This window comes from Dama dama, chromosome 15 (assembly GCF_033118175.1).
Source record: "Dama dama isolate Ldn47 chromosome 15, ASM3311817v1, whole genome shotgun sequence".
In the NCBI taxonomy this organism is placed as follows: domain Eukaryota; kingdom Metazoa; phylum Chordata; class Mammalia; order Artiodactyla; family Cervidae; genus Dama; species Dama dama.
This window is the reverse complement of record NC_083695.1, coordinates 96,112,540-96,140,365: the sequence shown is the minus strand read 5'-3', so window position 1 is coordinate 96,140,365 and position 27,826 is coordinate 96,112,540. Positions and strand designations below refer to the sequence as shown.

General features: G+C 64.8%; 2 protein-coding genes across 2 annotated transcripts in view; one reads left to right on the top strand and one right to left on the bottom strand.

Annotated features, from left to right (window-relative positions):
• The window catches only part of STK32C (serine/threonine kinase 32C), a 75,412-nt gene extending 64,705 nt beyond the window's left edge, over positions 1–10,707 (top strand). The window contains exons 7-12 of the mRNA XM_061163195.1: positions 356–459; positions 1,030–1,146; positions 2,208–2,333; positions 2,407–2,538; positions 9,081–9,148; positions 10,091–10,707. Of these exons, the coding sequence (XP_061019178.1) occupies positions 356–459; positions 1,030–1,146; positions 2,208–2,333; positions 2,407–2,538; positions 9,081–9,148; positions 10,091–10,217 (674 nt within the window). The 3' untranslated portion in view covers positions 10,218–10,707. The remainder of the gene's footprint in view (positions 1–355; positions 460–1,029; positions 1,147–2,207; positions 2,334–2,406; positions 2,539–9,080; positions 9,149–10,090) is intronic.
• A 1,189-nt stretch (positions 10,708–11,896) lies between these two features.
• On the bottom strand, positions 11,897–27,003 carry DPYSL4 (dihydropyrimidinase like 4). Its single transcript, XM_061163194.1, has 14 exons — positions 26,903–27,003; positions 23,324–23,412; positions 22,564–22,748; positions 20,524–20,688; positions 19,079–19,140; positions 18,801–18,881; positions 17,110–17,178; positions 16,648–16,768; positions 15,697–15,853; positions 15,372–15,513; positions 14,572–14,742; positions 14,099–14,278; positions 13,135–13,300; positions 11,897–12,552 (listed from the first exon to the last, which is right to left on the bottom strand). The coding sequence occupies exons 1-14, from the start codon at positions 26,939–26,941 to the stop codon at positions 12,461–12,463; spliced, it is 1,719 nt and encodes a 572-aa protein (XP_061019177.1). The 5' UTR covers positions 26,942–27,003; the 3' UTR covers positions 11,897–12,460.
• Between the last annotated feature and the right edge of the window lie 823 nt (positions 27,004–27,826).

The following is a 27,826-nucleotide window of genomic DNA, read 5'->3' as shown; positions in this document are numbered from 1 at the left end:
AGAATCCCATGGACAGAGGAGCCTGGCAGGTTACAGTCCATGGGGCAGCAGAGAGTCAGACACGACTGAAGTGACTTAGCAGCCCACCCACCTCCCTCATTAGGCTGTGGACCTGGAATTGAGACAAGTGGCCTGTGATAAAGGACAGGTTGACCGCTGAGGGCGGCTTCCCAGTCCAGCTCTGGCGACAGCCTGGTCTCTGGCCCTGTGGTCATGCAGGCTGGAGTCACAGGGGGCTGGGGTCATAGGCCCTGCGATCACTGGGACCGTGGTCCTCGGGGGCTGGGGTCACGGGGGTTGGGGTCACGGGGACTGCTGTTTGGGGATGCTCAGCTGCTCTCGCCTTCCTGGAAAGCTCCGGAGATCTTCCAGTCTTTTGTCAATGGAGGGACCGGCTACTCCTTCGAGGTGGACTGGTGGTCGGTGGGGGTGATGGCCTACGAGCTGCTGCGAGGATGGGTACGGAGCTCCTGTGACCCGTCGGCCAGGCCCCCAGACCCCCCGGGGTGGCCCAGAGAGCTGAGGCTGCCCCCACCCCCGGGGCTCAGGGATGTCCATGCTCCCCGTTAGTGAGGCAGCACGCTGGAGGGGGCTGGGTGGGCAGAGGACCGTCCCGCAGGGCTGCACCCCGCCCCTGAGCTTCCCTTGAGGTTCCTAGGTGGTGGGTCCCCCTGCCCTCCCCGCAGTGGCCACAGCTCAGCCAGTCCCGCAGCCCAGGAGGCCGGAGGCTTGTCAGGCCCCCAGCTGCCCTTCCCATCCCTTCATGGGGGCCCCGGAGGCACGGCACCCTCAGACGGCCGCCCCCTCTGCAGCTGGTCCCCCGGGGCCAGGCCCTCTGCTGGGGGAGGGGCAGGGGTGCGGTGCTTCCCTCCCAGCCCGCGGCGGCCTCTCTGGCCGTTTCCCTGGCTGAGGTGCAGGCTTGGCCTCCTGGGCTCGTCCCCAGCTGCCCTGGGATGGGGTTGGGGGTGGGGCGGGGTGCCCCCGAGTGACGGGGGAGGCGCCTGCTGCAGCCCCCCCTCCCCTGCCCAGAGGCCGTATGACATCCACTCGAGCAGCGCCGTGGAGTCGCTGGTGCAGTTGTTCAGCACCGTGAGTGTCCAGTACGTGCCCGCCTGGTCCAAGGAGACGGTGGCCCTGCTGCGCAAGGTGAGCGCCCGCCCTGCCCGGAGTGCGGACCGGCGGACACGGGGGGCAGGGTGGGCAGCCCGGAGCGCCGGGCCGGGGACGGCGTCCAGCCAGGGCCTCCTGGGCCGCGTGTCCGTCGCCGCCTGGGCTCCTTGCCTGGCCCGGCCCCGGGTTCCTTGTCTTGTCGCGGCTCCGCCTGTGTGAGCGCTGGGGCGGCTGTCAGTCCTTATGACCTAATCAAAGCCTCGCGGCCGCTTCCGTCACTGACACCCCAGCTCAGGGCAGGTCACCCCAGCGTGTGTCGGGGAGGCGGCCGGGGCCTGGTCCCACTCAGGCCCGGCTCGTCCTGTTGGAGGTGGGCAGCCACTGTCCGCTGCCAGTGGCCTGGCCAGCCCCCGCACCAGAAGCAAGCAGGGAAGACTCCAGAACCCCCTGCCTGTCCTGGGCCCCGAGCACACGTCTGTAGCACCCCCGGGGACTCAGCCTGTGCAGACCTGAGGTGGTGGTGCTGCAGCTGGTGTTCCCCTCCCGGGGTCCAGGGCTGGGCCGGGGTCACCCTTCGGCCGGCCTGCTAGCTCCCTACTCGGAGCGGTGCGCCTCAAACACCCTGTGCCCTGAGGCCTTAGGACAAGCGAGGAGGGGCGTGCTGGGCATGCAGGGCCCGACTGGGCCGTCCTGGCCGGTGCCCAGGGACCTCTGGCCCTGGTAATGTGCCTGAGCACCTGGAGGCCTCCCAGCCCCCGAGAGGGGCTGTTAACCAGCCTTCACCACATGCCGCTGCGTCCACACTGGCCTAGGTGGCTCCCAAGGGGGACCGTGGCCCCCAGAGGCCCAGGTGGGGTGGGGAGGATCCACATGCCTTGCTGCGGAAGCCTTGGGTGAGGTCTCTGGTGGCTCCCCCTGGAAGGGGCGGCTGTGATGGTGGCCCGTCCTGCAGGGCCGCCCTGGGCCCGTGAGCGTTAGTCCTGTCGCGGTGCCGAGCTGGTTACCGAGAGCAGGGAGCCGGACTGCAGCCGCCGCCTCCTGGTGGGTCCGGGGAGACGAGACCTGCACCGGGGCCGCTGACCAGGGCCTTGTTCCAGCTGCTCACCGTGAATCCCAAGCACCGTGTGTCCAGCCTGCAGGACGTGCGGGCGGCCCCCGCTCTGGCCGGTGTGCTGTGGGCTGAGCTGAGCGAGAAGAAGGTGGAGCCCGGCTTCGTGCCCAACGTAAGCCCATGGACCCGGGGTGGCTGGGGCGGGCAAGGGTAGCCGGGCACTGGCTCAGCGCCATCCTCCACAGAAAGGCCGCCTGCACTGCGACCCCACCTTCGAGCTGGAGGAGATGATCCTGGAGTCGCGGCCGCTGCACAAGAAGAAGAAGCGTCTGGCCAAGAGCAGGTCCCGGGATAGCAGCAGGGACAGCTGCCCGTCGGTGAGCGCGGCCCGGCACCCGGCCGCCTCTGCTCTGGCCCCTCACTCCCTCTGTGGTGGGGGGACAGGGGCTCTCCTGCCTGCCCAGCTCTGGAGGGTCACATGGGGCCAGGCTCTGCCTCCATGGTCTCGGGGTCATTTCCCTGTGTGTGTGTGCACTCATGTGTGTGTGTGTGTGTGCGTGTGTATGTGAGTGCACTCATGTGTATGTGTGCGTGTGAGCATATGTTTGTGAGTGCACTTGTGTGTGTGCATATGTGTGCACATGTGTTTGTGTGTATGTATACAGGTGTTTGAGGGCACCTGTGTGTGCCTGTGTGTGCATGCATGTGTTTGTGTGTGTGTGCACTCGTGTGTGCATGTGTTTGTATGTGTGTACACCTTATTTAGGTGCATGTCTGTGCACCTCTGTGTGTGTGTGTGTGAGTACACTCGTGTGCATATGCGTGCATGCACTGTGTGTCCATATGTCTTTGCACTTCTGTGTTTTGTATGTGTATGACTGCATGTGTGTGCATATGCATGTGCAAATGTGAGTACACTCGTGTGTGCATGTGTGCACACGTGCCTGTGTGTGACTTCACTTGTGTGTGCATGTTTGCATGTGCACGTGCATGTGTGTACACCTGTGTGTGCCTGCCTGTGCACTTCTGTGTGTGTGCATGTGTGTGAGTGCACTCGTGTGTGCGTGTGTGTGTGTGCATGTGTGTGCATGTGCTGGTATGTGTGTGAGTGCACTAGTGTGTGTGTGCATGTGCATGAGTCTGCCTCTTCTCATGAGGACACTGCTCATACTGTGTGGGACCCCAAGTCCAGGGCGACCTCCCATTCACTTGACTGATGGCATCTGTGGAGACTTCATTTCACATTCCTAGGAAAGGGGTCAGGACCCCACCCCAGGGACGTGGTGTAACCTGTCACAGCCCCCACAGTCCTGCTCTTGGAAGTAGGGCTTCCCCTGGGGAGCAGCGGATCCAGTCTGGGCCTGTCCCCAGGATCTGGCTGGAGTTCACGACACAACTAGGGCTGCAGGAATGGATGGCAGGGTCACAGCAGCGACACTGTAAGCCCGCCACCGTCCCCCTGCTCCTGGGTCCATTGGAGCCTGTGAGGACACCTGGGGGAACTTGTGCAGCCCCATGCCTGGGTCCTAGGTAGACACAGGTGCCAGCTCCTCCGCGGTGCAGGGGCCTCCCTGGAAACCTTGGCTCCTCAGGGAACAGGTAGGTGGGCCCCCATCCCCTCCCCATTCCGTGGGCTGCTGATGGCGGCCCCTGGTGTTCAGCGGGGGCATTGCAGGCTGGTCCTGCTTTATTTATTTACTATAGCTCTAGGAAATGACATGAAGTCGCCCAGTCGTGTGACTCTTTGAAACTCCATGGACTGTAGCCCGCCAGGCTTCTCTGTTCATGGGATTCTCCAGGTGAGAATGCTGGAGTGGGCTGCCATTTCCTTCTCCAGGGGATCTTCCCTACCCAGGGATCAAACCCAGGTCTCCCTGCAGGCAGACTCTGCCGTCTGAGCCACCAGGGAATTCCTATTGGTTCTTAAACTTACCTGGTGCCTCAATGGTGCAGAATCTGCCTGCAATGCAGGATACTAGGGTTCAATGCCTAGGTTGGGAAGATCCCCTGGAGGAGGGCATGGCAATCCACTTCGGTATTCTTACCTGGAGAATTCCATGGACAGAGGAGCCTGGCGGGCTACAGTCCGTGGGGCCGCACAGTCGGACATGACTGAGCGACTAACACTCTGTCACTGTGGGGTCTTAGCTGCGACACTCACTTGTTGCAGCATGTGGCGTGAGGGATCTTAGTTCCCGACCAGGATTCCGACCTGCATTCCCTCATCAGAAGGTGGATTCTTAACCACCGGACCATCACAGAAGTCCTTGGTCCAGCTTTCTTCTTGCTGTCAGACTGGGAGCGATGGCTCAGAGTTCTTTGTGTGAAAGAGCTGAAATCAACACTCCTTATTTCCACTTTTTACTGTTGACTGATAAGTGTGATTTATTTACATGTTCTGCACACAAGTGTCTTAGACAATCTGCAAACATCGTCCAGTCTGTGGGCTTTCTCTCTTCAGGTGGACACCGTCTGCAGCAGTCTTCGGTTCTGATGAAGTCCCGTGTCTGTCTTTTCTTTCCTCGTGTGTGCTTTTGGTGTCGTTTCTAAGACACCGTTGCCTCACCTGAGGTCACAGAGATGCACCCTTGTGTTTTGTAGTCTTCTGTCTTATGCATGAGGCTCGGGTCTGTTTTGAGTCGATTTTATGCACAGTGTCAGGTGGGGCCCAGCCTGACTGCTCTGCATGTGGATCTGCGTCGTCCAAGTGCTGTTTATGGAAAGGGCTCATCTTTCCCCCATTGAGTTGCTTGGCATCATTTTCAAAAATGAATTGACTGTGAACGGAGGGGCTTGTTTATGGACTTGCACTTCTAGCCCACTGATCCGTGTGTCTGTCCTGCCGGGTCCACCTTGCCTTGACGACTGGGGCTCTGGTGAGTTCTTGGGTCAACAAGTGCGGGTCCGCCAAACTGTTCTAATTTTTTAAGACAGTTCAGCTCCTCTGGGCCCCTTGCATCCTCAGGGCGTTCTGAAGGGCTTAAGAACTCCGTCTCAGTTGCTCAGCAGGTCATTTGTGACAGAGTTAAGGATTGGCGCCCTGTCTGCATGCCCGGGCCCTGTTGCTGCCCACCTTGGGTGAGGCACTGGCACTGATAGGGCCCGTGGGTATCCGCCCTGAGGGCTGTGTGCCCGGAACCATCGCTGGCACAGTGGCTGGGGGTGGGGTGTGGGGGGAAGCAAGGCTGAGTTTCAGCGGAGTCCAGGGGGAGCGGCCGGACATGTAGGGATCGGAGTGTAGGTTATGCCCCTGTGCCCAGCAGTCATCGGCAAGGAGCCCCAGAGGGTCATCATACGTTTCTGTGGCCTCCTGAGCCTGCGTGGCAAAGGCTCCAGAAGCCCGAGCAGGCCATGGGGCCACGCACGTGTGCCGCTAGCCAGAGAGGTGCTCCCGAGCTGGACGGGCCACGCCCCAGAGCCCCAGCTGACGGCACACGCGCACCGCAGGCACCTCGGGAAGGCGGGGCCCTGGCGCGTCGCTGCCCACACCGTCCGCCTCTAATGCCGCTCCGACCTCCGAGCGGCTCCTCGGGCCGGTTCGCCTCTCGTCCTGGGAGAACCTGGGTGAGGGAGGCTGTGAGACACAGCTCAGCTCCTCCCCACCCCCCGCTGACCCCCAGATGGTGGACAGCCTCTGCACCCGTCGCCCGCCCCAGCCTCGCTCCCCTGCGCCCTCATCCTGCGCCTCCCTTGGTCTCCGGGCCTCGGGGGTCACCTCCTGCCATGACCTCACCCCCACCTCTGAGTAGCCCTTGGCTTCAGTCCAGCACTGACTCAGGCCGGAGTCTGTGCCCCTGTCCAGTCACCATCGGCACTGGCAGGGCTGATGACTCCGTTTAAGCTGGAAAATCGGAAGTCAGTTTGCATTTACTACCCCTCACCTCCTGAACATCACAGTCCACCCGGCCTGCCTTGTACAGGCTCAGAGCACTCAGGTCAGCCCCGAGTCGGGCAGAGTCATCCGGCACGGAGCCTCTTTTATAACTCAGTATTGACACTCCCGTGTACTTTATCAAATACTGAAAGTGGAAAAGGGTGCATCTGGGTCCAGGGTGGGTGTCTGAGTGTCAGTTTTCACCCTCAGGGTCGCGGGGCTGAGCAGGAGCTATAGCCGCTGCCCGGCATCACATCAGAGGGTCGGATCCTGTATCGCCAGCCTGGAAAAGGTCCAGGTCAAATCTGAAGTGCGGTCTCTGCTGTCTGCTTGTCACTTTCACACCCCTGTGAAGTCAGAAAAGAGACCCCAGCCGTGGTAACTGGGGGCCGGCTCGGTACTCGGTCGTCCTCGGTGAATGCAGACTAGTGCCCGCCCTCTGTGCTACGGGCGTCGGGAGGAATGCGCTGTGAGGTCAGGGCCGCGTGCTGCAGTGGGCAGCTGTGTCGGTCAGCTCTGGTAGAGGCTCGGGCCACCACTGGGTTAAGATCTGTCCCTTCTCCCCCTCCGGCCACAAGCCAGCTGGTCTCCGCGGGCCAGGCTCGTGAATTAAATGGAAAAACAACAGGAGTAGCATCCTCGGATCCACTCTGTGCTGGGTTGTGCTCACTCAGTCGTGTCTGCCTCTGCGACCCCATGAATGTAGCCCACCAGGCTCCTCTGTCCCTGGGATTCTCCAGGCAAGAACACTGGAGTGGGTTGCCATGCCCTCCTCCAGGGGATGCTCCCAACCTGGGGATCGAACCTGTGTTTCCTGTGCCTCCTGCATTGACAGGCAGGTTCTTTACCACTGTTTGAAGCCCTCAGATCCCCACAGATAAAGGCAAAGACTCAAAAGGCAAAGACTGAAAACACCACTCAAAGATGGTGGTGCTAGGCACTGCCATTCCACTCTGGATGTGGGTTTGTTTGTTATTTCCTTTCTAGGCTGGTTTTGGGAGAGAGACTATTTTCAGGAGCATTCACTGGGCTTTTCCATGATAATATGAATAGCTGCTACTCCACAGGTCAAGGAACTAAGAGAATTCGGCCAGATACCAAGTATTAATACATCCATCTTGGTTATACATACAGCCGCCAGGGGGAGAAGAGGGACGTGGGCCAAGTATCAGTTCACACCTGTATTCAACAGCCCTCTAAACAGCCGGGCGTCTGCCCTCCTGTGTGCAGATATGCAGGGAAGTGGTCGTGGGTACCTTTGGGAAGGACTGGGGTATTGCTGCCATGTACACTTGCTCGGGCCTTCCTGACCAAGAGCCTGCCCCTGCTTCAGCCCACAGGTCCAGGTCTGAGAACAGAATTCGATCTGGAAATGGGGAAAAGAGCTGTGACTTTCCATCCACGTGGCCAACATCAGCCTGGTGCTCATGCACGCTTGATCTGAGTCCGTGTGTGTGTGTGTGTGAGCACTGGCCGTCCACCTCTGACCCTGAAAGTACTGTGATCAGTCAGGCACCCTCAGCATGCCAGGGGTCGGGGTGTCCTGCTTGCCTCTCCAGCCTGGAGGCCTATTTCCATGGTTTCACCCCGCTAAGTGTGGCTGAGTTAGGTGAGGTGAAGGCTGCCACTGTCCGGGATCCCATCATGGCCTTTGGGGCACTCGGTCCTGGAGCAGATCCTCCTGAACTACACGGGAGCCACGGGGCTTCCCCAGGGCACCGTGTCCCCACCAGCTCGTTCCTTGTCTTCTGGCTGGAAAGCACATCCCTCGGGCCCTCCAGAAGAATTCGGTCATCTGGGGGGTCTGTGGGTCTTTACTCTTGAGTCTGCTGGCCGCTCCAGCTGCCCACGTCTCTGAGCCTTTCCCTATCCCAGCATTCTTCCAAGGCTGTTCTGAACCTTCTGACCGCTTCACCTGGGCCGTCCTTTCTTCCAGGTTTCCAAACTGCAGTGTATTAGGACATACTCACACCAGGGCTCCTGCAGGGAGTTAGCCCCAAGTTGTGGAGGGCAGACTCCGCCTTGTTCAGCCCCCTCCCAGGCCTGTCCTGCCCACTGGGCGAGCGGCACCTTCCTTCCCAGCAGGTCCAGCGCCTGCCCGCTGGGGCTACGCATGGCAGCAGAGCCCGTGGGGCAGGGCGTGGGGGCGAGTGCTTTTTCGTCTGCAGGAATGGGGTGGGGGGTCCCTCTTCTCCGGCAGGGGTGGGGCCCTCCCGCAGGCTCAGGAGAGCGGGGGTATGGGGCTAACCTGCACTAGCATCCTCTCGGGCCCCTCCCGTGTCCGAGGCCCACTCCTTCCCTATCAGAGCCCCAGTTGGAGGCAGGAAACTTCGTGGCAGTGAGTCTAGCCCACTTAAGTTCTGGGGTTGGACATCCCAGCCTGGTCTCCAGTGAGCTGTCCGGGCCGCCAGACGGGCGTCTCCACGCTGTGCCTTGGGCTGCCCCCTGGCAGCCTTGAGTCTGAGACTCAGACACCTTGGGGCCAACCACGACCACCCAGAGCCACGGTCCCAGGGCAAACCCACCACCCACACCCTCTCCAGACACTCCTGAGGCGAGGGTCTCAGTAACCAGGGCTTTGCGTGCCAGGGACCTATGACACGCCTTGGATCTGGCCAGTGTGGGACCAGCTCCAGTCCCCAGCTGGAGACTCTGCTTCTTGAGACCACCCCTGCCGCCCACCTTCTTAGGCAGGTCCCGGAAGCAGACCCTCAGCTGGGTTTGTGACCAGGGTCCAGTGACCAGGAGGACCCAGGGTGGAGGGGGTGTGGAGGAGCCGGCCCAGTGTAGCTCCTGGACCCGTCTGGCTCTGCAGACCATATGGCCGCCCCAACACGGCGGCCTCTGTCACTGGCTAAGGGGGGGTCACCAGGAGACCCCCGCTCCCATGCGCTCTGGCCGCCTGGGGTAGAGTGGGCTCCTCAGAGAGCCAGGGAGGGAGAAGGCAGGCACACGGGAGCAACAGACCAGGGATGCCCGGGAACCTCCCTGCAGGATGCGAGGGAAGCTGGCAGGCGCTCACTCGTGTCTCTTTCTGACTACCAGGAGAATGACTACCTTCAGGACTGCCTTGACGCCATCCAGCAGGACTTTGTGATTTTTAACAGAGAGAAGTGAGTGTGCGTGTTGGGGGCCAGTAACAAGGCAGAAAGGAGTTTGGGGAGCGGGCCAAGGCTTTCTGGCCGCAGCAGGCATGTGGCCTCAGTGGGGCTGGGAAGCCTGACCCTCACCCTCCTCAGGAAGTCCAAGAAGCAGCCCTGGGGGGTGGGGGAGGCCCCTGTGCAGGCTTGCTGGGGAGGGGCTCATCGGCCCTTTAAGGTCTAAGCTTGGGCACTTTCCACCAATGGACAGAGTCTCTGGGCGGGCCCTGGGTGCACCGCCCAGGTGCGGGGCCCCAGCTGTTACATCAACCCGCCCCTCACTCAGCCACTCAGGGGCCAGGGGCAGGAAGGGCGGGGCTCGTTGGCAGGAAGATATGACAGGCCTCAAAGAGCTGAGCCACCTGCCATGGTGGAATGGAGAGGCCCAGTGCTGTGGACGCCGGGGGAGGAGGGGTGGGATGAGATGCGGAGGACTTCCTGGAGGAGGTGGTCCTGGTCTAGTAGCTGAACAGGGTTCACTGGTCCTCTGTCCTGCCTCAGTGGCCAGGATGACATGTGGACCCTGGTTTAGGACACTGGCCACCACCCTGGAGGTCAAGGCATGGGTGGTAATGGGACTCAGCCAAGCACTTTGTTCCAGAATTCCTGACCTGCCTCTTTTTAGTTTCTGGCTGGAAACCAGCTGAGACCTGCCAGCCTGCTGCCCCGAGCCCGAGGGCCATGAAGAGCCCACAGAGGGGCCGGCTGGATGCCCCCTGTGGCCGCACGTCCCGCTGAGCCAGTGTGGCCAGAGGGGCTTCTACCCAGGCGGAGATGCCCAGGAGTGGTCTGTGTGGAGCCCCAGGCCGTGTTCCTGTGGGGGTGTACCCCGGGAGACCCGGACAGGCCCTGGGCCAGCGAGCGGCGTCCCGGGCCGCTGGCGAGGCTACATAAAGCCCCCATGTGTCTCCCCAGGCTGAAGAGGAGCCAGGACCCCACGCCCGAGCCTGGGGACGCGGCGGAGGCCTCGGCGGACAGCGACGGCATGCGCTCGGCCTTGCCTGCCTGCGGTGCCATCTGCCCCTCAGCTGGGAGCAGCTAGGCCACCCCTGCCCGCTACCCAAGGAGTCAGCTCAGGCCCCACCAGAGACCCGAGGCCTCCAGAGAGATGGGGAGGCCGGAGGTCCAGCGTCGACTTTCCCAGGGAGCTGCCCGGTGTGTCCAGGCCCAGGCCGGCGGCACCCGGCCGGACGGCACCGGATGGTCTGACCGCTGGGTCTGCCCTCTGGCCCTCGGGGCACGTGGTGTCAAGAGGCTGCCGATGTGGCTGAGAGTGGGCAGCACAGAGGGTGGGCGCCCCCCGCGTGACGGTGGAGGGGGCCGCAGGCCCCGCCCAGGCTTTCCCGGGGGTCCTCTGGGGTCCTGTCCCGCCTGCTGTACATAGCCAGCCCCCTGCCAGCCCGCGCTGGTGTCCGGGGTCCGCCTGGTTCTTGTCCATTACGGGGGAGGGGCATGGGCCTGAAGAGTGTTTTATAGACACACACGTTCTGGTCATTTCTGCCGTGTTCCTGTATAGTTTCCACCTCTGAGAAAAACATGAGAACCGCTTGGTGTCGGCTGGTTTGCGTGTTCTGTTCCTGCCGCAGGTGGAGAACGCTTGTCCGTGACCGGGGCATTCCTGCCGGGCCAGAGCCTCCCGGAGCTCCGGTCCTCGGCCTGGGGAGGACGCCTGACACCTGCCCCAGAAACCTCGAGGCCGCTGTTGGGGTGGGGTGGAGGTGCGGCCTGCTGGGGGGCAGGGGCAGAACCTTGAAAACAGCCGGGACCAGAACGCCCCAGGTTGGAGCAGCTCACGGGTCCCCCTCACCCAGAGTGGGGAGCCCACGTGGGGCCCCAGAGCACTGGGGAGCCCGGGTCTGGAGGCGGGCAGCGCCGCGGGATGCCCGGTGGTGGTGCCAACCCCCAGAGTTCTGGGTGGAGACCAGGCAATGTCGGAGGCGGAGCTGGGCAGGGAGGTGCAAGGGGTGGGGGGCGAGGCGGGGCGGGACTGCGCGAGAGGGGGCGGGGCGGGCGTGGTGTAGAAAGCCGTGTTTCGTGTGTTTTTGTGTGCGCATCTCAGGTGCGTTTTGAGGCCCTAAGGGACAGCGTGCCTGTTTCCTGAGTCACTGGCCGGCCTGCGGGTGTGGTCTGGCCCCCCAACTGCCTTGTCTGTCCCTGGGGAAGGGGCCGCTGGTGCAATGAACGCTGGTCTCAGTACAACCCCAGGAGCACCGTCTGAGGGTTTGGATCAGAGCCCCAGCCTGCTCCGCCTTAACTGGGCAGGATGCAGGCCACTCCTCGTCCCCCGCTGCCCATTGGAGGCGTGAGCTCTCCACGCGCCGTACTGCCCCAAGCCCTGTTGGGCGGCTTGCGCCCACCAACTAGAACGTGCGTAGGGGTCCTCCCAGGGCCCCTCTCCTTCTGGGCGTCTGGCTCTCTGTGACCAGCAGACCAATGGGAGGCGGAGGCCCTGCCCACAGCCCAGACCCAGCCCTGCCCCTGCCCGGCAGGCCTGGCCCGGCCAGTCCTGCAGTCGTCTGGCGGCCCGGCCTCCCAGCCGTCTAGAGGCAGGACCAGGGGGCTGCAGGGGATTCCCGAGGGTGCCGCACACGAACCCCTGGGGGACGGCCTAGGGGCAGAGAAGTCGGGGCTCTCCACACGCCAGTGGCTTCCAGTCCAGATGCCTTTAATCAACTCGGTTCCACGGGACTGGGGCCGCTGGGCTGCGGGCGGCATGCAGGTTCCTGGCTAGAGTGCCCTCAGCACACAAGACGGCTTCTCTAATCAACTACTGGGAACACATGTCGTAGGAGAAGGAAGCACTCAGCTCTGGGCCCCCGGGGCCCCTGGAGGAGGAGGGGCTCTATGGACTGCGTGGGGGTCTGGTCCCTGGGAAGTCTGAGAAGTGCAGCTGCCCCACACGGCATCCCCTGGGCCCCTGAAGTCACAGCAGCTTGGGTGGGGCCGGGATGGCAGCTAAGTTGGGGTCTCCCCAGGGCGGTGACTCGAGTCGGGGACAAGGGTACCATGCCCCTTGCCTTCCGTCCTGGGCATTCCCCAGGCCCTGCCTTCCGAGGCCCCTGGGCTCAGGGCCCCCTGAGCTGCCCCCGCCAGCACGCCCAGCCCCTCTGCCCGCCCTGGCAGTGAAACCGCCCCCATTCAGCCTCTCCTGAGGGGGCTCCCTGTAACAGGCCATGGGACCCCAAGGGGAGAGGTTCTGGGAAGGGGAAGGGGAGGCCAAGCACCTTACAGAGTGGGTTCAAGGAAGGGAGGGAAGGTCGCGGGGCCGGCCGCCCGCGGCAGCACCTAGGACAGCGACGTGATGTGGGAGCGGCCGCCGGGGGGCGCCATGATCTTCTGGGCCGTGCGCCGAGCGATGTGGTCATCTGCCTGCGAGCCTGCGGGAGGGCGGGGTGGAGGCGGTGCTGGGGGCACGCAGACCCGCCCGCCACACCCTGGGGGCCAGGGCTGCAAACCCCACGCTCCCGGACGGCCTGGCGGCTCCCCCACCGAGGCCTCAGACGAGCAGGCTGGTTAGGCCAGGTGTGCCTGCGGCCGGAGCCTGCAGGTCTGGGCTGGCCCTCCGGGAAGCCTGTCTGGAGGGTCACAAGCCAGGCCAGCCCCAGCGTCCCTCCTCTGGGTCTCGCCCTGCACGGGCCCCGGGATGAGAGAAGGCTGGCGCCAGCCTTCAGGACAAGGCTGGGTTCCTGGAGGCCGGCAGGGACTGGACGCCAGGGGCTGGGTCAGCCCCCAGTGGGCAGGGAGGCCTGTCTCTAGGGAGAGCCTGGGCTCAGGGCCTCCCTGCAAATCCACACCCCACAGCCCAGACCCTGGAAGCAGAGGCTCGAGCTGGCGGCTGCAGGTGAACCCCTGAGTCTCCCAGCCCCCTTTCCTGTGCACCTCACGTGAGATGCGGGGGCTGGGGGCTGGACACGGTCCTCAGGGCCCTGAGGAGACTGAGCGCCCCAGGCTCCACTCACCGGACAGGCTGAACCCCGACTGGTGCAGGTTACGGAAAGGGGGCATGGAGATCTTCCCAGGGCAGGATGCACGGGCCTGGGCGACGCCCCCCGGCTTGGTGGGCGCCATCACCTCGTGGACCGGCCCGTCGTAGAGGCCTCGGGGCACACCGTGGATCTCCGCCAGCTGGGGGCCGAAGGGCTCGGTGTGAGGGGTGCTGAGCCGGCCTCGGGCTTGAGGGCAGGGCCCTCCACCCCCAGGGGTGTCCACCTGCACGTGTGGACGCACACCCCCTCCCCCGAGGCGGGGCAGCGTGCGGAGGGCGGTCTGGGGGTGCAGAGTTGCGGGCAGAGCAGCCTGAGACAGGAGCGCCTGTGGGTCAGAGCGGCCTCCGCTCCCGCCCTGGGGAGGAGCCGATGCCCGCCCCAGCCCTGCCAGGGAGCGGTCCCTCCAAATACAAGTTCAGACGATGTCATCCTAGACAAGTGGGAATGGGGCTGAGATAAAGCCAACCCGCATGTGTAGTCACCAGGCATGCGTGTGCAGCTGGGCCTGTGTACCCCCGTGCGCACGCGTGAACCGCCTGCACATGTGTGCAGGGCCTGGACGACCACCTGCGCGCCTGCTGGACGCAGCGGGCCGCTGGCCAAGCCCCAGTGAGGGACAAGGGCTCACGGACACTGTCTACGCGTCCCACTCTCCTTCCTGAGTTCACTGAAGGGTAGGTCTGCTCCAGGGAAATGCTGGATGACCTCTGCTAGGCATGGTGGCCATGTCCCTGGGGGCGGCCACTCGGGGTTTCCTTGGCCTCACGCCCACACTCTCTGCAGTGGCGTGGGCGGCCTGGTCACGAACGTGGGCGAGGAACCACCCGGAACGGTGAGGCCACTGCGCCTTCCCGACAGCAGGGCGGCCAGGAGCAGGCTGACCGTGAGCAGGCCTGAGGGCCCTGCCCGCCCACCCACCCGCCCGGCTCAGGCTCACCCGGTTGCGGGCCTTTATCCTCTTGTAGACAAAGTCAGGGAAGGTCTTGCGCGGGATGAAGCGGCCGGTCCCGGGGGTGACGCACAGGGCCCCGTCCTCCAGCACAACCCGGCCCTGACTGATGACGACGCTCGGGGCTCCTCGGCACTCCAAGCCCTCGAAGATGTTGTACTCCACGTTCTGGGGGGACAGCGGCCCTCTGAGCCAGCGGGAGGCCCTGGCGCTGCTCAGAGTCTCCGGAGCCAGGGCCCCGGCGGGAGAGTCCACTCGGCTGGGTTGGGGTTCAGGGCGGGTGGTCGTGCCTGCAACCCTGGCCCCTCGGGAACATCTCCCGGGGGCACAGAGCAGGCGAGCTCTCCCCCCAGACAGGGCCCCCTGCCCCCACTGGCCCTGCCTGTCCCAGGACATCCAGGATGGCTGCAGGGTGCCCCCAGACCCCGAGATGGCCTCCACATGGGACCAGCTTCACTCACCAGGTTGTGGCTCTTGGCAGAGATGATTCTCGTGGCCCGGGGGTTCCATATGACCAGGTCGGCGTCGGAGCCCACGGCCACCCGCCCCTTCCTCGGGTAAAAGTTGAAGATTTTGGCCGCATTCGTACTGGTCACGGCAACGAACTCGTTCTCGTCCATCTGCCCCGAGGCCTGAGAAGCCAGAAGGTGGGGTGAGGGGCGCCCCTCCCCGGCCACATGCAGGGTCTGGTCTCCGGGCTCTCGTGTGGATGCGGCTGCCCTCCAGGCTGAGGGCAGCGTGCGTCAGCCAGGCCTGCAGGTCTGGTCCTCCCCGGGCACCGAGCCCATCTCCACGCTCGCTTTGTGGGCAAGTGAACGCTGATGTCTCCACAGTAACATCTGTCCCCAGAGAACGTGACTGGCCCCCGGTGGTGGCCAGGAGCCTGGGGTCAGGGCCTCAGCCCAGAGGGAGGGCTCAAGGTCAGGGGTGCGGTCACAGGAGTGGAGGCCCCAGGTGAGAAAGACGTCTGGGGGAACCTCGGTCCTCCTGGGGAGACGCTGCAGAGTGTAGGGACCCCTGTGCCCAGGGCTGGTGTATCAGGACCAGGGCAGGGCCTGGCTGCACGGAGTCTTCTCCAGGGGACCAGAGCAGAACGTCTGGGGACCCCAGGGTGACCAGGCTGGGGAGGGGGACAGCCTTGAGCCTGCCCGCTCCGAGCTCCACTCCACCCGGTGAATTTGCTTCTCAAGGGGCCTCCCTTTGTGGTCCCACCAGCTCCTCCCGTGGGGAGGGGTCCCCGCGGCTGTGCGTGTGCACCCACCACACACTTCTCCCAGACCACGGACATGCGCTCCTCCACGCCGTTGGTGCCCTCGGGGATGAGTGTGAAGTTGTCCCTGCCGACGGCCTTCTGGGCGGTGGCGAAGGTGCAGTGGGCGCTGCCGGTCACCTGGAGGTCCCCACTGCAGACAGCCGGGGTCACAGGGGCCCAGGGGGCCTGTCCTCCCTGAGCGCTCCCACCCCACGCCCGGCCACGAGGCGGAGGGTGCCCGCAGGGCGGGGCCAGGAGGTGGGGTGGGCTCCCTGGATGGGGGGCCCAGGTGACTCCTGCCTGGATGGCAGGGCGGGGCCCAGGGGCTCCCTACCTGGACAGCAGGGCAGTGAGGTGGTCCGCGGTGCTGGGGTCTGGGTTGATGGGGGGCGACGTGACAAAGGCAGCCGCCTTGGCCCAGTTCTTGCTCCAGTAGTGTGAGCCGTCCGCGCCCAGGCCGGCGGTGATGGGCTCCCCGAACACCACCACCCCTGCAGCGAGGCGTGAGCCGCACCGTGGCCGCGGGACCCCCCGCCCCCTGGGCTGGGCCAGGCCTCCCACCGCCCGCCAGGCCCTGCCCCTCAACTTCCTGGCCGTGAGGGCTGCTCCCCACCCACGGCACTGCCCAGGGCTCCCGCAGGGCCGCTGGGCCCCCGCCTCACCCCTGCCAGGCACAGACACACCTGCCTCTCCCACGGCCCAGAGGGCACCCGGCCCCAGACCCACACCCGTCCCCACCCGGGAGGCGTCCAGGGAGCGGCAGCTCCGCTCAGGGGTCAGCTGGGTGAGGCTTCTCACACGACCCGAGGGTGCAGGCTTATACACACCACACCACACACGGCATACATCCCACACACACAGAGACACATACCACGTAAGCGTGCAGACACACACACGATATACACACCGTATACACAGACACACACAGACATATATCACATCATCACCACACCCCCCCATGTACACACCATATACACACATCACGTAAGCACCGCACCACGCACACACACCCCATACACACACACACACGCTCTGACACCCACTTCTATGCAAATGGGGCCCCTAAGCCCCACGTGTGATTCAACGCCCCGCGTCAGGTCCCACTGCTGTCTGGACAAGAGGGAGCCTCAGGCGCCCCCACAGGCCACACCCGCGCCCCTCTTGCGAGAGGCCCCTGAGGAGGCCGGCAGGCCCGCTGCGTCCCCATGGGGTCACTCTGTGCCGCTCTGGGGGGCTGTTGACGGAAGCGACCCCCGAGCCCCTCCCCGCCCTGGCCAGCACCCACCTCGCCGCTTGGCCCGGGCGATCACGTCAGCTGCAGGCTTGCTCATGACCTTGGTGACGTACAGGGGGCAGCTGGCCTGCCTGGCGATGGTGACGGCGCGGTACACGGCCTCGGCTTCCACCTGCAGACGGGCTGCTCAGGCCACGCGAGGGCCAGGGCTCCTGACCACAGTGAGCCCGCGATGCCCCAGCCACCCACGGATGTCTGGCCCAGAGGGGCACCCGGGGGCCAGGATCCCGGGGCTCCAGTCCCGAATCTGTGTTGGCCCGCACCACCCTAAAGCAGACCGCGTTGCCCTCTGAGTCTCGCGTGCAGGCCTCAGCGTGGCCCCGCGGTCAGGGGGCCGGGAGCCCTGGCTCACACCCCCAGGCGAGGAGAGTGGGGTCACAGTCCTGCCTGCCCCTGGGCCCAGCCCACCCCAATGAAGGCCCACTGAGGGGTGCCCCACAGATTCGCACCTACCTCCTCGGGGCGGCTGAGCACGTGGCCCTCGGGACCGGTGACACCGAGTTCCAGCAGCCGCTTCTGCTCCTAAACACACACCTGGTTCCAGCCCGGCCCCGGAGGGCCTTGCATGGGGGCAGTCCACGGCCCAGGACACGTGGCCCTGAGACCGCAGAATCACCCACCCCGGAGCACTCGGGGGGAGCAGAAGGGTCGCGCTCTGAAGGGGGTGACTCCAGCTCCCCGAATTACGGACGAGGGAGCCCCAGGGCGCGGAGGGCCGGACATGCCCGGGGTCGCAGGCCTCCCGAGTGAGAAGGATAAGGCCCCCCAGCCTCACCTCCTGAGGGAGCCCCAGGGCGTGGAGGGCCGGACATGCCTGGGGTCGCAGGCCTCCCGAGTGAGAAGGATAAGGCCCCCCAGCCTCACCTCCTGAGGGAGCCCCAGGGCGTGGAGGGCCAGACATGCCCGGGGTCGCAGGCCTCCCGAGTGAGAAGGATAAGGCCCCCCAGCCTCACCTCCTGAGGGAGCCCCAGGGCTGCGGAGGGCCGGACATGCCCGGGGTCGCAGGCCTCCCGAGTGAGAAGGATAAGGCTCCCCAGCCTCACCTCCTGAGGGAGCCCCAGGGCGCGGAGGGCCGGACATGCCTGGGGTCGCAGGCCTCCCGAGTGAGAAGGATAAGGCCCCCCAGCCTCACCTCCTGAGGGAGCCCCAGGGCGCGGAGGGCCAGACATGCCCGGGGTCGCAGGCCTCCTGAGTGAGAAGGATAAGGCCCCCCAGCCTCACCTTCTGCTGCTTCCCCAGCGGGTGTGTGCGTGGGGTGTGCACGCACAGAGGCGTTCACGGCTGGGGTGTGCATGCACGGGGCGGCCTTGGGGGCTCTGCGCAGCCAGGGGTGGGGCCGCCTCAGGCTGGTTCACCCCCAGGTCTGAGCACAGCACCGCAGGTGTGAACGAACTCTGGGTGAAGAACGGGGGAGGAGCCGACCCCCAACAAGCCCCTCCCCCAGCACGCACCTCCCACCCTCCTGTACTTGGGGTGTGCCTCCTCCCGGCCCAGCCCCCCGCCCTGGAGACACACGCAGCTTGCACTGCCCTGAACGCCACAGGACTCCTGGTGAACTTGGGAGTCAGAGAGGCCAGTGAGTCCCTGGAAACTTCTCTGCGGGTCTGGAATGTCGGGGCGGAGGCTGTGTGTGTGACCCCCCCCCACCCCAGGCCCCCAGGCAGCCGGGAAGCTTCCCCGCGCCCCCTTCCACTGCCCGGCCCCTGTGGGCACTGAGGCTGGTGGGCAAACAGGGGGGCAGAGGCCTGGGCTTGTGGGGAAGGTGGGGCATGGGCAGAAGGGCCAGGGCCTCCCCGGGCAGCGGCCTCAACTGAGGACTGGGCCACGAACCCCACAGGTGCGCCCATGGGCAGAAGGAACAGTTCTAGAGGGCCCAATCCTGGGCCAGAGGGCACGGGAACCCACCTCTGCGCGCCCCTCCCACCCCAGGAAGCAACACCTCGGTTTTGGAGAATTTAAGGTCAGACGTATGAGGATGGGGGAAAACCTGCTGTGACCAAGAGTCCGAAGGCTCCCAGCACCCCACCTGTCTGGCCTTCCTCCTGGGCTAGCTATCCCCCCGGGCCAGATTCCAGGACCCCTCCCCCGGGTTTGTGGATCTGCGCTCATGCGGCCAAGGGCAGGGGTCACCCCACCAGCCCCACCTCGTCCACGATGTCCCCGTTCTCGGCGTGCACTTGGGCCACGGCCCCCAGGTCCCGGATGACACTGAAGATCTCATACATCTGGGGAGACAGACACAGGCGGACCACGTGGGGCTGAGGCCCCGCCCCCCAGCGCCCTGGAGCCTGCCCACCCCCCACTTCAGGACCACGTGAGGCTGAGGCCCCGCCCCCCTCAAGACCATGTGGGGCTCAGGTCCCGCCCCACAGCACCACAGAGCCTACCTGCCCCGCCCCCCCACCTTTGCTCCGGGCTTTACCTGGCCGTCCGTGCACTGGTACCTGTCCTTGTATGCCATGAAGACCAGGAAGGAGTTCACACCTGGGGGGAAGCAGGAGGGGTCAGAGGCCAGGAGCCTCCCTGGCATTTGGGTTGCCAGGTGAGGGTGGCCTCTCCCAAGGGCCTCACCAGCTGGCCTGGCGGACCTTGGGCATTGGCCCCACACACTCCAGACCAGCCCACACTGGGGCAGAGACATCCAAGCCCCTCCAGCTCCTCAAACCTGAGGTCAGGAACCAATTGTTCCCTAGCAGCAAAGCAGGTGAGAACCCGCACAACCCTCTCTAATGCACCCCACATCCACTATCGCAAACCCCCCATGGCCCCTAACCCCCCCCCCGCCCCATCACTAACCCCCACTGTCCCTAACCACCCCCCCCCGCCCTATCACTAACCCCCATTGTCCCTAACCCCCCCCACCCCACCCCATCACTAACCCCCCACTGTCCCTAACCCCCCCACCCCCACCCCATCACTAACCCCCACTGTCCCTAACCCCCCTGCGCCCCGACCCCATCACTGCCCCTCACTAACGGCCCCCATCACTGCCCCCTGCCCCAGCAGCTCGGGGTGGGGTGATGGCTGCAGGTGCCCATTCGCACCTCTGCTCTGAGCCACCAGGCTGCAGACCCCCAGGCCAGACAGGGAAGGACCCAGGAGGTAGAGCTGCTGCCTGGTTGAGGCCCCCACCTGCCCCCGGGTGAGGGCTCCTGAGTGCCAAAGGTCATGGGCCTGAGGTCCATCACACTGGGGAAAATGGCCTGGAGGAAACCTCCCTGCCTCCGTCAGGTATGCAGTGGGGTAGGCTCACTGTCTCCCAGGCTGAGAGAGCAGTAGACTCCTGGCCTGGCCTGGACTCTGACGCCAGCACCCCCATCCCAGGTCCCATCCCTGCCGGCCCCTCTGACGCTGACCTTCCACTCCCGGCTGTGAGCTGAGACCACACTCAACGCTGATCACCAGAGGTCAGTTACATCATCCACCTAACTTTCCTTCAAATCCACTATAAACTTTGATGTGGTTTTAGCTTCAGGACTTTTGATTTAAAAAAATATTTAAGCCTGTTTATAAACCGTCCTGTTTCTGCTGAGGCAGCAGTAGAGGACTATGAGTTTTAAGGCATCTCCTTCTAGAGGATCTTCAGGGCTAAGAAGGCTTATCATGCTTTTCCTTCCCCCGGGCCCAAGACAAAAGGGGGCCGTGGAGACAGCTGTGTCTCTGTCCCCTTGTGAAGAGAACGGCCCCGGGGTGCGGCCCCCAGGTGCGGCACAGCTGACCCCTCAGCCCAGCAGATCTTCAAATGGCTCTGTCCAACGTACCGCACGCCTGGCCGCCTGCCCTGGAGTCGGCCGGATGCAGCGTCCGCCTGGCCCCGGAAGCCCAGGCCCCGCAGCCGCCCCTCCGCCCGGCCGGCCGGCTGCTCACCCTTGTCCCTGACCAGGGCCTCCAGCTCCTCCCTGGTGCCCTCGTGCCAGCGGGGGATGTCCACGTGCAGGGAGTAGTCGCAGCAGGCCCCGCCGTCCGCTCGCTCCCGCCACTGCTCGTAGGCCGCCAGCAGGCTCACCCCCGCCTCGGGGAACACGTGGTCCACTGCGGGGACAGCGTGCTCAGCTAAGTCCCCCACTCTGGCCACCACGACCGCCTGGGTCTCCAAGGGAGAGCAGCTTCGTGCTCCCAGGAGACCAGGAGGCACGTTTGAGGAAAGCAGAGGACAGACCTCAAGCCTTATGTGGGGCTGCGGCTGCTGGGAACTGTCCATCCGTCCTGCCCCTTGTCCCCAGCCTCTCCCTGGGCAGAGAGGAGGGCCTCGCTCCCCAGCGGACACACCCCTAAAGAGCCTGGTGAATGGGGGTGGGGTGTCGTGCCGTCCACGGTGCTGAACCTGCGAGCCTGCCCACAGCGGCACGTGTGGCTGGCTTCCGGCATGCCTCACCGACCATGGACACCAGGGAGAGTCCCCTCCCGCCCTGGAGAACCAGGGAGAGCACATGGATGCTGCACTGTCCCCCCGGCCCCGCCAGCAACCCTGCGTCCACGGTCCACACCCCACTCACAACCTCTGCAAGGTGCAGGAAGAGAGCTGGGGGGGTGGCTGGTGGGAAGGCACGCCCGAGGTTACAGGTAGACGTCGTGCCTCCCCGCACACCCCTCACGCGGGCCCCTCTGCCTCCCATGGCTCTGGCGCACACGCTGTCCTGCGGGCGCTCACGGCTGCAGCCCCGCGGAGGCCAGCCCATGCCTGCAGCACCTCCATCCTCACAGCCCATCTGACACCTCTGCGCCAGCGGGAGATGCAACCAGGAGGGCGTCCCGCTCAGCCCAGGCGCCCCATGACCAGCAGGACCAAGGGCCTGGAACGAGAGTGCGCCCTCATCAGACCGGAGGGCGGACCGCTGCTGGGTTTGGCCCCTTCGTAGCTCAGGAAGCCACACCGGGCCGGGGTGCCGCAGTGCCTGCCCGTGGCCTGAGAAGTCACCCTGAGCACCCGGAGCCGCCCTTCCCAGGAGGCAGTGGCACTGCCCGCCGTGTGCCCGCGTGCAGCCTGGCAACCACAGGCCCCCGCTTGTTCCACCCTCCCACCCCCTGCCTCCTGCCCAAGCGCCAGGGAAGCGTGACGTCTAACCGTGCGCTGTTTGAGGTCACCGCCAGGACGCGGTGCAGCCAGGGTTGGACCAGGTCCAGCCCGAGCGGAGGCACCTGCCCTGGGCACCGTGGAGCTGACGGGTCTCAGGGAAGGAGAGGGGCTAAACGCTGGTGTCCTGTCTGAGCTCCTGAACTGACCACAAGCAAGTTCAGGGTGGGAAGTGAACCCCTCACAAGCTGTGAACTGGGCTTCTCTGCCTTGCACAGAGCTGAGGCACATCAGAACCGGGCTTGTGCCTGGCATGAGGCCTCTAGGGGTTGTTGATCGGATAAGAGTATTTTTATCATCCTTTCTCTAAAACACCGCCTCCACCGTCTTTAGCTCTTCTGCACGCTAGCAGGTGGCTTCTGCAAACCAAGCCTCAGAGGGGGCGAGGTTCAGGGGCAAATGTGTCTGCCAACACCACCCCTGAACTTGCCCAAGGCACTTGGGTTTTCCAAACCAGGTCCTTGGCCAGCTGCTGGCTTCCTAGGAAATAATAAACTATGGGCACATTCCCGTGGAAACCCCAGGAGGGCTCCAGCGGTGGCCAAGGCAGCACACTCAGGCTGAGGACCTGGGCTGGGCACAGCCACTCAGCCCTTCTCAGAGTGCATGCAGTCCAGAGGAACTACGGCTGGTTCAGGCTGAGGTTTTTACAGAAAACAGCAAAATTCTGTAAAGCAATTATCCTTCAATAAAAAATAAATAAATTTTTAAAAAGAGAGAGAAAACCAGCCTGAAAACATTCCACCAGGGAAGGTGCTTCCTGCGTCATGCAAACCAGTCAGAGGCCTGAGGCTGGGACGGACCCCCCGCCCCCGGCCATGAACAACACTCACATATCATGGTGGTGCCCCCCGCCAGGGCGGCCTTGGTCCCCTGGCAGAAGTCGTCGGCGGGGGTCATGCCCAGCACGGGCATCAGCAGCCGCGTGTGGACATCGACTCCGCCTGGCAGGACCAGCAGGCCATGGGCATCGATGGTTCTGATGCCCCCAGGGACGATGAGGTTTTCTCCAATTTGTCTGAAAGCAACAGAGATTCCGCTGGTGAGGAAGATCCCTGAGCGAACGTGAATGGGGCCCCTGGCAACGCTGCAGAGCTGGGACGCCTGCCCTTGGGCTCCTGTCCTGGAAGCGAAGGGCAATACGGCCAAGGCCTAACTGGACCCGCCCCCGACACTGTTGGAGAACAAGCCAGCCCCAGGGGCTCAGGATGGTCAGCACGAGGGATTCCCCCCCTGTGCTGGTCACTTAGGTGTCCACTCGCGGCCTTGCTGACCGGAGGCTGGAGCTGCCTGACAGACACGAGCAGAGAAACGAAAAGGTGTGGTCACTATTTATTAAGCACCTAAGCATTTATTAAGCACCTACTGTGAGCCCACAGGTGCTGAAGCTGTGATGACAGAGAAATGAGGAAGCCTCATCCTGCTCTCGGAGGCCTCGGCCTCAATGAAGGCACGGGAGGGGCTGGAGTTGTTTCCAGGGACCGTGGTTGTGGGAAAGAGAGAAACATTCACGCGGATCTCACCCAGAAGTAAGCTTCCGGGCAGCGTGTGAGCAAGGTGTACACAGGTGACCCTGAAGAGGCAGAAACTCACTTTATCAGGCCGTCCTCCACATACAGGTCAGCATGAAAGGACTGGTCATCGTTCACGATCTTCCCCCCTCTGATCAGGAGGCGGTCACTCTGTCAAAAACAAATGAATGGGGGCAAGTTTGCCCACACCGAGTGACCCAGTGGTACGCTGAGCACCAGCTTCCCTCTGAAGTCATGATGGACACCTTCACGTGTCTGTGTGTGTCCTGCGGACACCGTCTGTGCGTGTGAGACCAGCACAGAGCCCGCAGCGTTAACCACCCCACCCCGCGGCGGTGGCCCTCGGAGGCGGCTGCTCACAGGCCCCGCACGTGACGCACACCCACAGTCAGGCGGTCTGGCCTCACCGAAGACATGGGGAGGGGCGCAATCGCCCAGCCGGCTTCCCGCGTCATCATGGCAAGGCCATGTCAGTGCGAGCAGCTGCGTGTCTGACCACGGGCATGCCATCACGCGTGCTGCCCAGTTTCTAAAGCCCAGGCCGAGGGGGCAGTGGGCCACGTCTCGCTTGGCCCTGCAGGCCTGCAAGGCCGGCCCTCCTTGTCCACCTGCAGAGGCGGCTCCGGCTAACAGCCGGGCCAAGCTCCTTCCAGAATCTCCGTGGCCTGAGACAGTGCTGGGAGGTGGGGGTTAGAGCAGGCCCCGGCAGGCAGGGCCCTCCCGTGGGACAGCCGCATCCCAGTGGGGGGAGACAGACGTCACGCACGCAGCCGTCACAGGCGGCGACCCTCGTAAGCGCACAGACAGGGGGACACGTCGGGGCTGCCGCAGGGACCGGGAAGGGCCTCTCTGAGGAGCTGATGTGGCCGTGACTCAGGCCCAGGCCAGGGAGCAGCCGCGCAAAGGCCCGGGGCAGAGAGGAGCCTGGCTGATACAGGACGGGTGGCGGCGGGGGGGGGGGGGGGGGTGAGGGGGGGGGGCGGTGGCGAGCTGGGGTGGGATGTGCTGGGCTTGGGGGGTCATCAGCGGGCCACCACGGGCGCCTCAAGCTATGTCTGAGTGCTTATAAAGAGATCACAGTGGCCTGGGTAGAAAGAGCTCCTCGTGTTCAAGGACAGACACAGGCCGTGGCTGCAGTGGTGTCCGTGTGTCTGGATCAGATGCGGGGGCCCCCTGGCTGGGATCATGGGGTGGATGAGAGATGGACTCCAGAGAGGCTGAGAGTCGGGGGGGCAGGAGCTGATGACGGAGAAGCTATGGGGGTGCGGGCCAGGAAGACACTGGGGTGCTTGCCGGCTCTGGTGCCGCCTGGAGGTCGCCCCAAGGAGGCGAACAAAGTGTCAGGAAGTGCGGTTGTTAGAGGCACCCCCCGCCACGGAGCTGGGCCACCATCGGTCCACTTCTGACGGTTGGGACGGAGGGGAGATGGGGAGCCGGTCATGGACTGTACAGGGTGCGGAGTGACGGCTGGGCCTCAGTGGAGCAAAATGCAGAGAAACGCAGGAAGGAAGGAGGTGGCCGAGAGCAAGATGACGGGTGAGGACCCAGCCCTGCGGCACTTTCTCCCACAACCTTGAACCTCACACTCCCTGGGGCTCAGATAGCCGGAAGCACAGCTGTTTCACGGGGGTCTGGCCCTGGCCCAGGGCTCCTGGGTGCCCACCCAGAGGCCGGGCTGGGACTCCAGCTGGGAGCTCTGGTTCTAAACCCAGTATCAGCCTGAAGCCAGAACGGAAGTGTGGAGGGCACTCAGCAGCTCTCTCAGAGGCTGCTGAGAGGATAAATAATTCATGGCTTATGAGCCAGAGCACATCACTCTATTCTTATTAGCATCTAACAGTTTGGGATGAATTCTCAGATTTCTATTGACTAAAAGTAGAACCTCCACCCCACAGTCTACAGAAGGGTGGCTGACGAGCCACAGGCCAGACGTGATCCCCAGCTTGTACAGTCTGCCCAGCCCTGCGCCAAGAATGGTTTGCATCTCATGTTGGCTGAAAGACATCATAAGAAGACTATATTGAGACTCATAAAAATTATATGAAATTCACATTTCAACGCCCATAGCTCAACTTTACTGGAACTGCCGCACCCGTTCATTCCCGAGTCACCTAAGATGGCTCTCCTGCTGGACTGGGGAGCTGCACCAGAAACAGTGTGGCCCTTGAAGCTGACAGTACCTACTGGGTGCCCGCCGCCAGCTCTGGTCTACCCCGTCGCCCCGCCCCAGCTGCTGGGGCGTCTCCCTGCTAGGTCCTCAGGGGTTCACTGCCCAGCCCCCTGGGCCCCAGGCCGGACCCTGACCGGTCATATCACAAGGACCCACCTCGCCCAGCTCCCGAGCCAGTGTCAGAGCCTGGCTGCCTCCTCCTGCAGGGTCCCCACTCCAACACCCCACTCCACTCAAACACACCCAAGAAGAGGAAGGGGAAGGCTTTGGGCAGGAAGACGGTGGTCTGAGTCCCCACTCGACCCCCAGTTTTCAGACTTTGGGCACCTTCCCAGGTTTGGAGCCAAGAAAGGAATGCAGCGGCCCTCAGGACCAGAGTGACAGTCTCCTGACCTGGCCACCTGGCCTCTGACCTCTGACCCACCCAGAGGTGGGGCCACCCTCCCCACCCCATCCAGCCCTAGTGGGCTTCCTGTCTCAGGTCAGAATCTGGGCCAGTCCTGAGGCAGGACCCCCTCCTTCCTCCCTGAGTGTCTCAGGAAGTGAACTGGCAACCCCAGACCCTTCCCCGAAGCCAAGCGCAGAGCTGGGGCTGAATCCGCGGGTTCCCAGGCGCCCCTGGGGCCCCCAGGCACCTCCCTCCCTCTGGCCCTACCCCTCTCCCTCCCTCCGCTGGGCTCCCGGCCGCCTGGAGGGGGCGGCTTTGTTTCCTGGCAGCCCAGCGCGCGGACAGTCGGACCTCCCCCACCTGGGGCGGGTGGTGTTAGAGGGTCTTCTCCAGGGAGCCGAGCCGCCTGGGTGCCCGCTCAGTGACGAGGGAGCACTCTCCCCACCACCACCCGGGCCGGGGGCCTCCAAACTCCAGCTCCAAGGAGGGCTGCAGGTGGCCAGGGGCTCCGGGGCTCTGGGGGCTGGGGCTGAGCTCCGGCCTCAGCTGCTTTGTCTGGGACAAAGAGCTCCCGGTGTGGCGGGGGCGGCCCGGGGGGAGGGGGGAGAGGGGCGGGCTGCGCGGGAATGGCATCTCTGCACCCGAGGCCGGCGGCTGGACCAGCGGTGTCAACAAAGGGCCGCGCAGCCCGCCAACTCCGAGCGGAGCTTCGAGAGAGGCCCCGCGGGGAGGGGAGGGGGAGGCGCATCTGCGCTTTAGGAAGCGGGCCTCCCCGCCCCCACCCACCCCCAGGCACGAGCCCTCCCCAGGCGCAGAGGGAGGGGGTCTCAGGGGAGCCGGTTCCCTGAGGGGGTCCAGCGCGGCACCCGCGGGCCCCCCGGCTGCGCGGGAAGGAGCTGGGCAGGAGGGGGCAGCGCCGGGACAGGGCGCAAGGCGAGGCGGGGGGCGGGGGGGCCTGGACGCCGAGGGAAGGGGACCCGGCGCGGGGCCGGGAAGGTCCTCCCCGGGCCCAGAGGCCAGGCCCCGCCCGACGCAGGGGGCAGGAGGCGCGAGTCCGGCGGGGAGCTGGGAGCGGCGCTCACCGTGATCCGGGGGATGCTCTTCTTTCCCTGGAAGGACATTCTGCTCCTCCCGCCGGCGCCGCCGTCTCGGTTGGCTCGGGCGGGGCGGGGCGGGCCTGGGGGTCCCCGGCGGGGGATGCACCAGCTAGGCCTCGCGGGGGAGCCCACGGAGCCCGGGTGTGTACGTGGGGGCGCCGGGCGTCCAAGTGCGAGCGCGCCGGGCCGCGCAGCTCGGTGGCCGGCCCCGCCCCCAGCCCCGCCCCCGGCCCGCAGCTGCTCCCGGGTTCTCAAGCCCCGCCCCGGCCCGGCCCCGAGAGGCTGCCGCCAACTCCGGCTAGGCCCGCGCTGAGGCCGCCGACCCGCCCCGGCGGAGACGGCAGGAGAACTCTTGCAGGCGGAGTGGGGTGGGGGTGGGGGTGGGGGTGGAAAGACGGTTGCCACCGGTCCTGGCCAGTGTGTGGGCAGAGATCCGCCCCCCCCCCCGTCCCGCCCGAGATGGACAGGGAGAGGGGTCCGGTAATGACCTGCCAGGCCCCGCTTCGCCCCTGGCCAGCCGGAGGCCCGCCACCAGCTCCCTGATGACCCAGGGCACCCAAGGCCACGGGGACCGAGTCTAGTCTCAAGCCCAGGCTCAGGATCTCAGGGAGCTGGACTCCGTCCTGAAAGATGTTTCAGGCCAAAGCTCGGCTCCTTCGAGTATTTGCCAGGGCAGGGCTGGGAGCGCCAGACCCTGGGGCCGGACAGTGGAGACACCTCACTGTGAGACTGTCCAGGGCCAGCCCCGCGAGCCTTGAGGACAGGAGGGAGGCTGCAGGGACACGGAAGGGACAGAAAGAGACCAGGAGACACAGAGAAACAGCTATGCGAGCCCAGGAGGAACAGAGCAGGAGAGTCCAGGCCTCGGGGTGGGGGTGGGGCGGTGCGGGCTGGGGAGGGGGCGCAGGA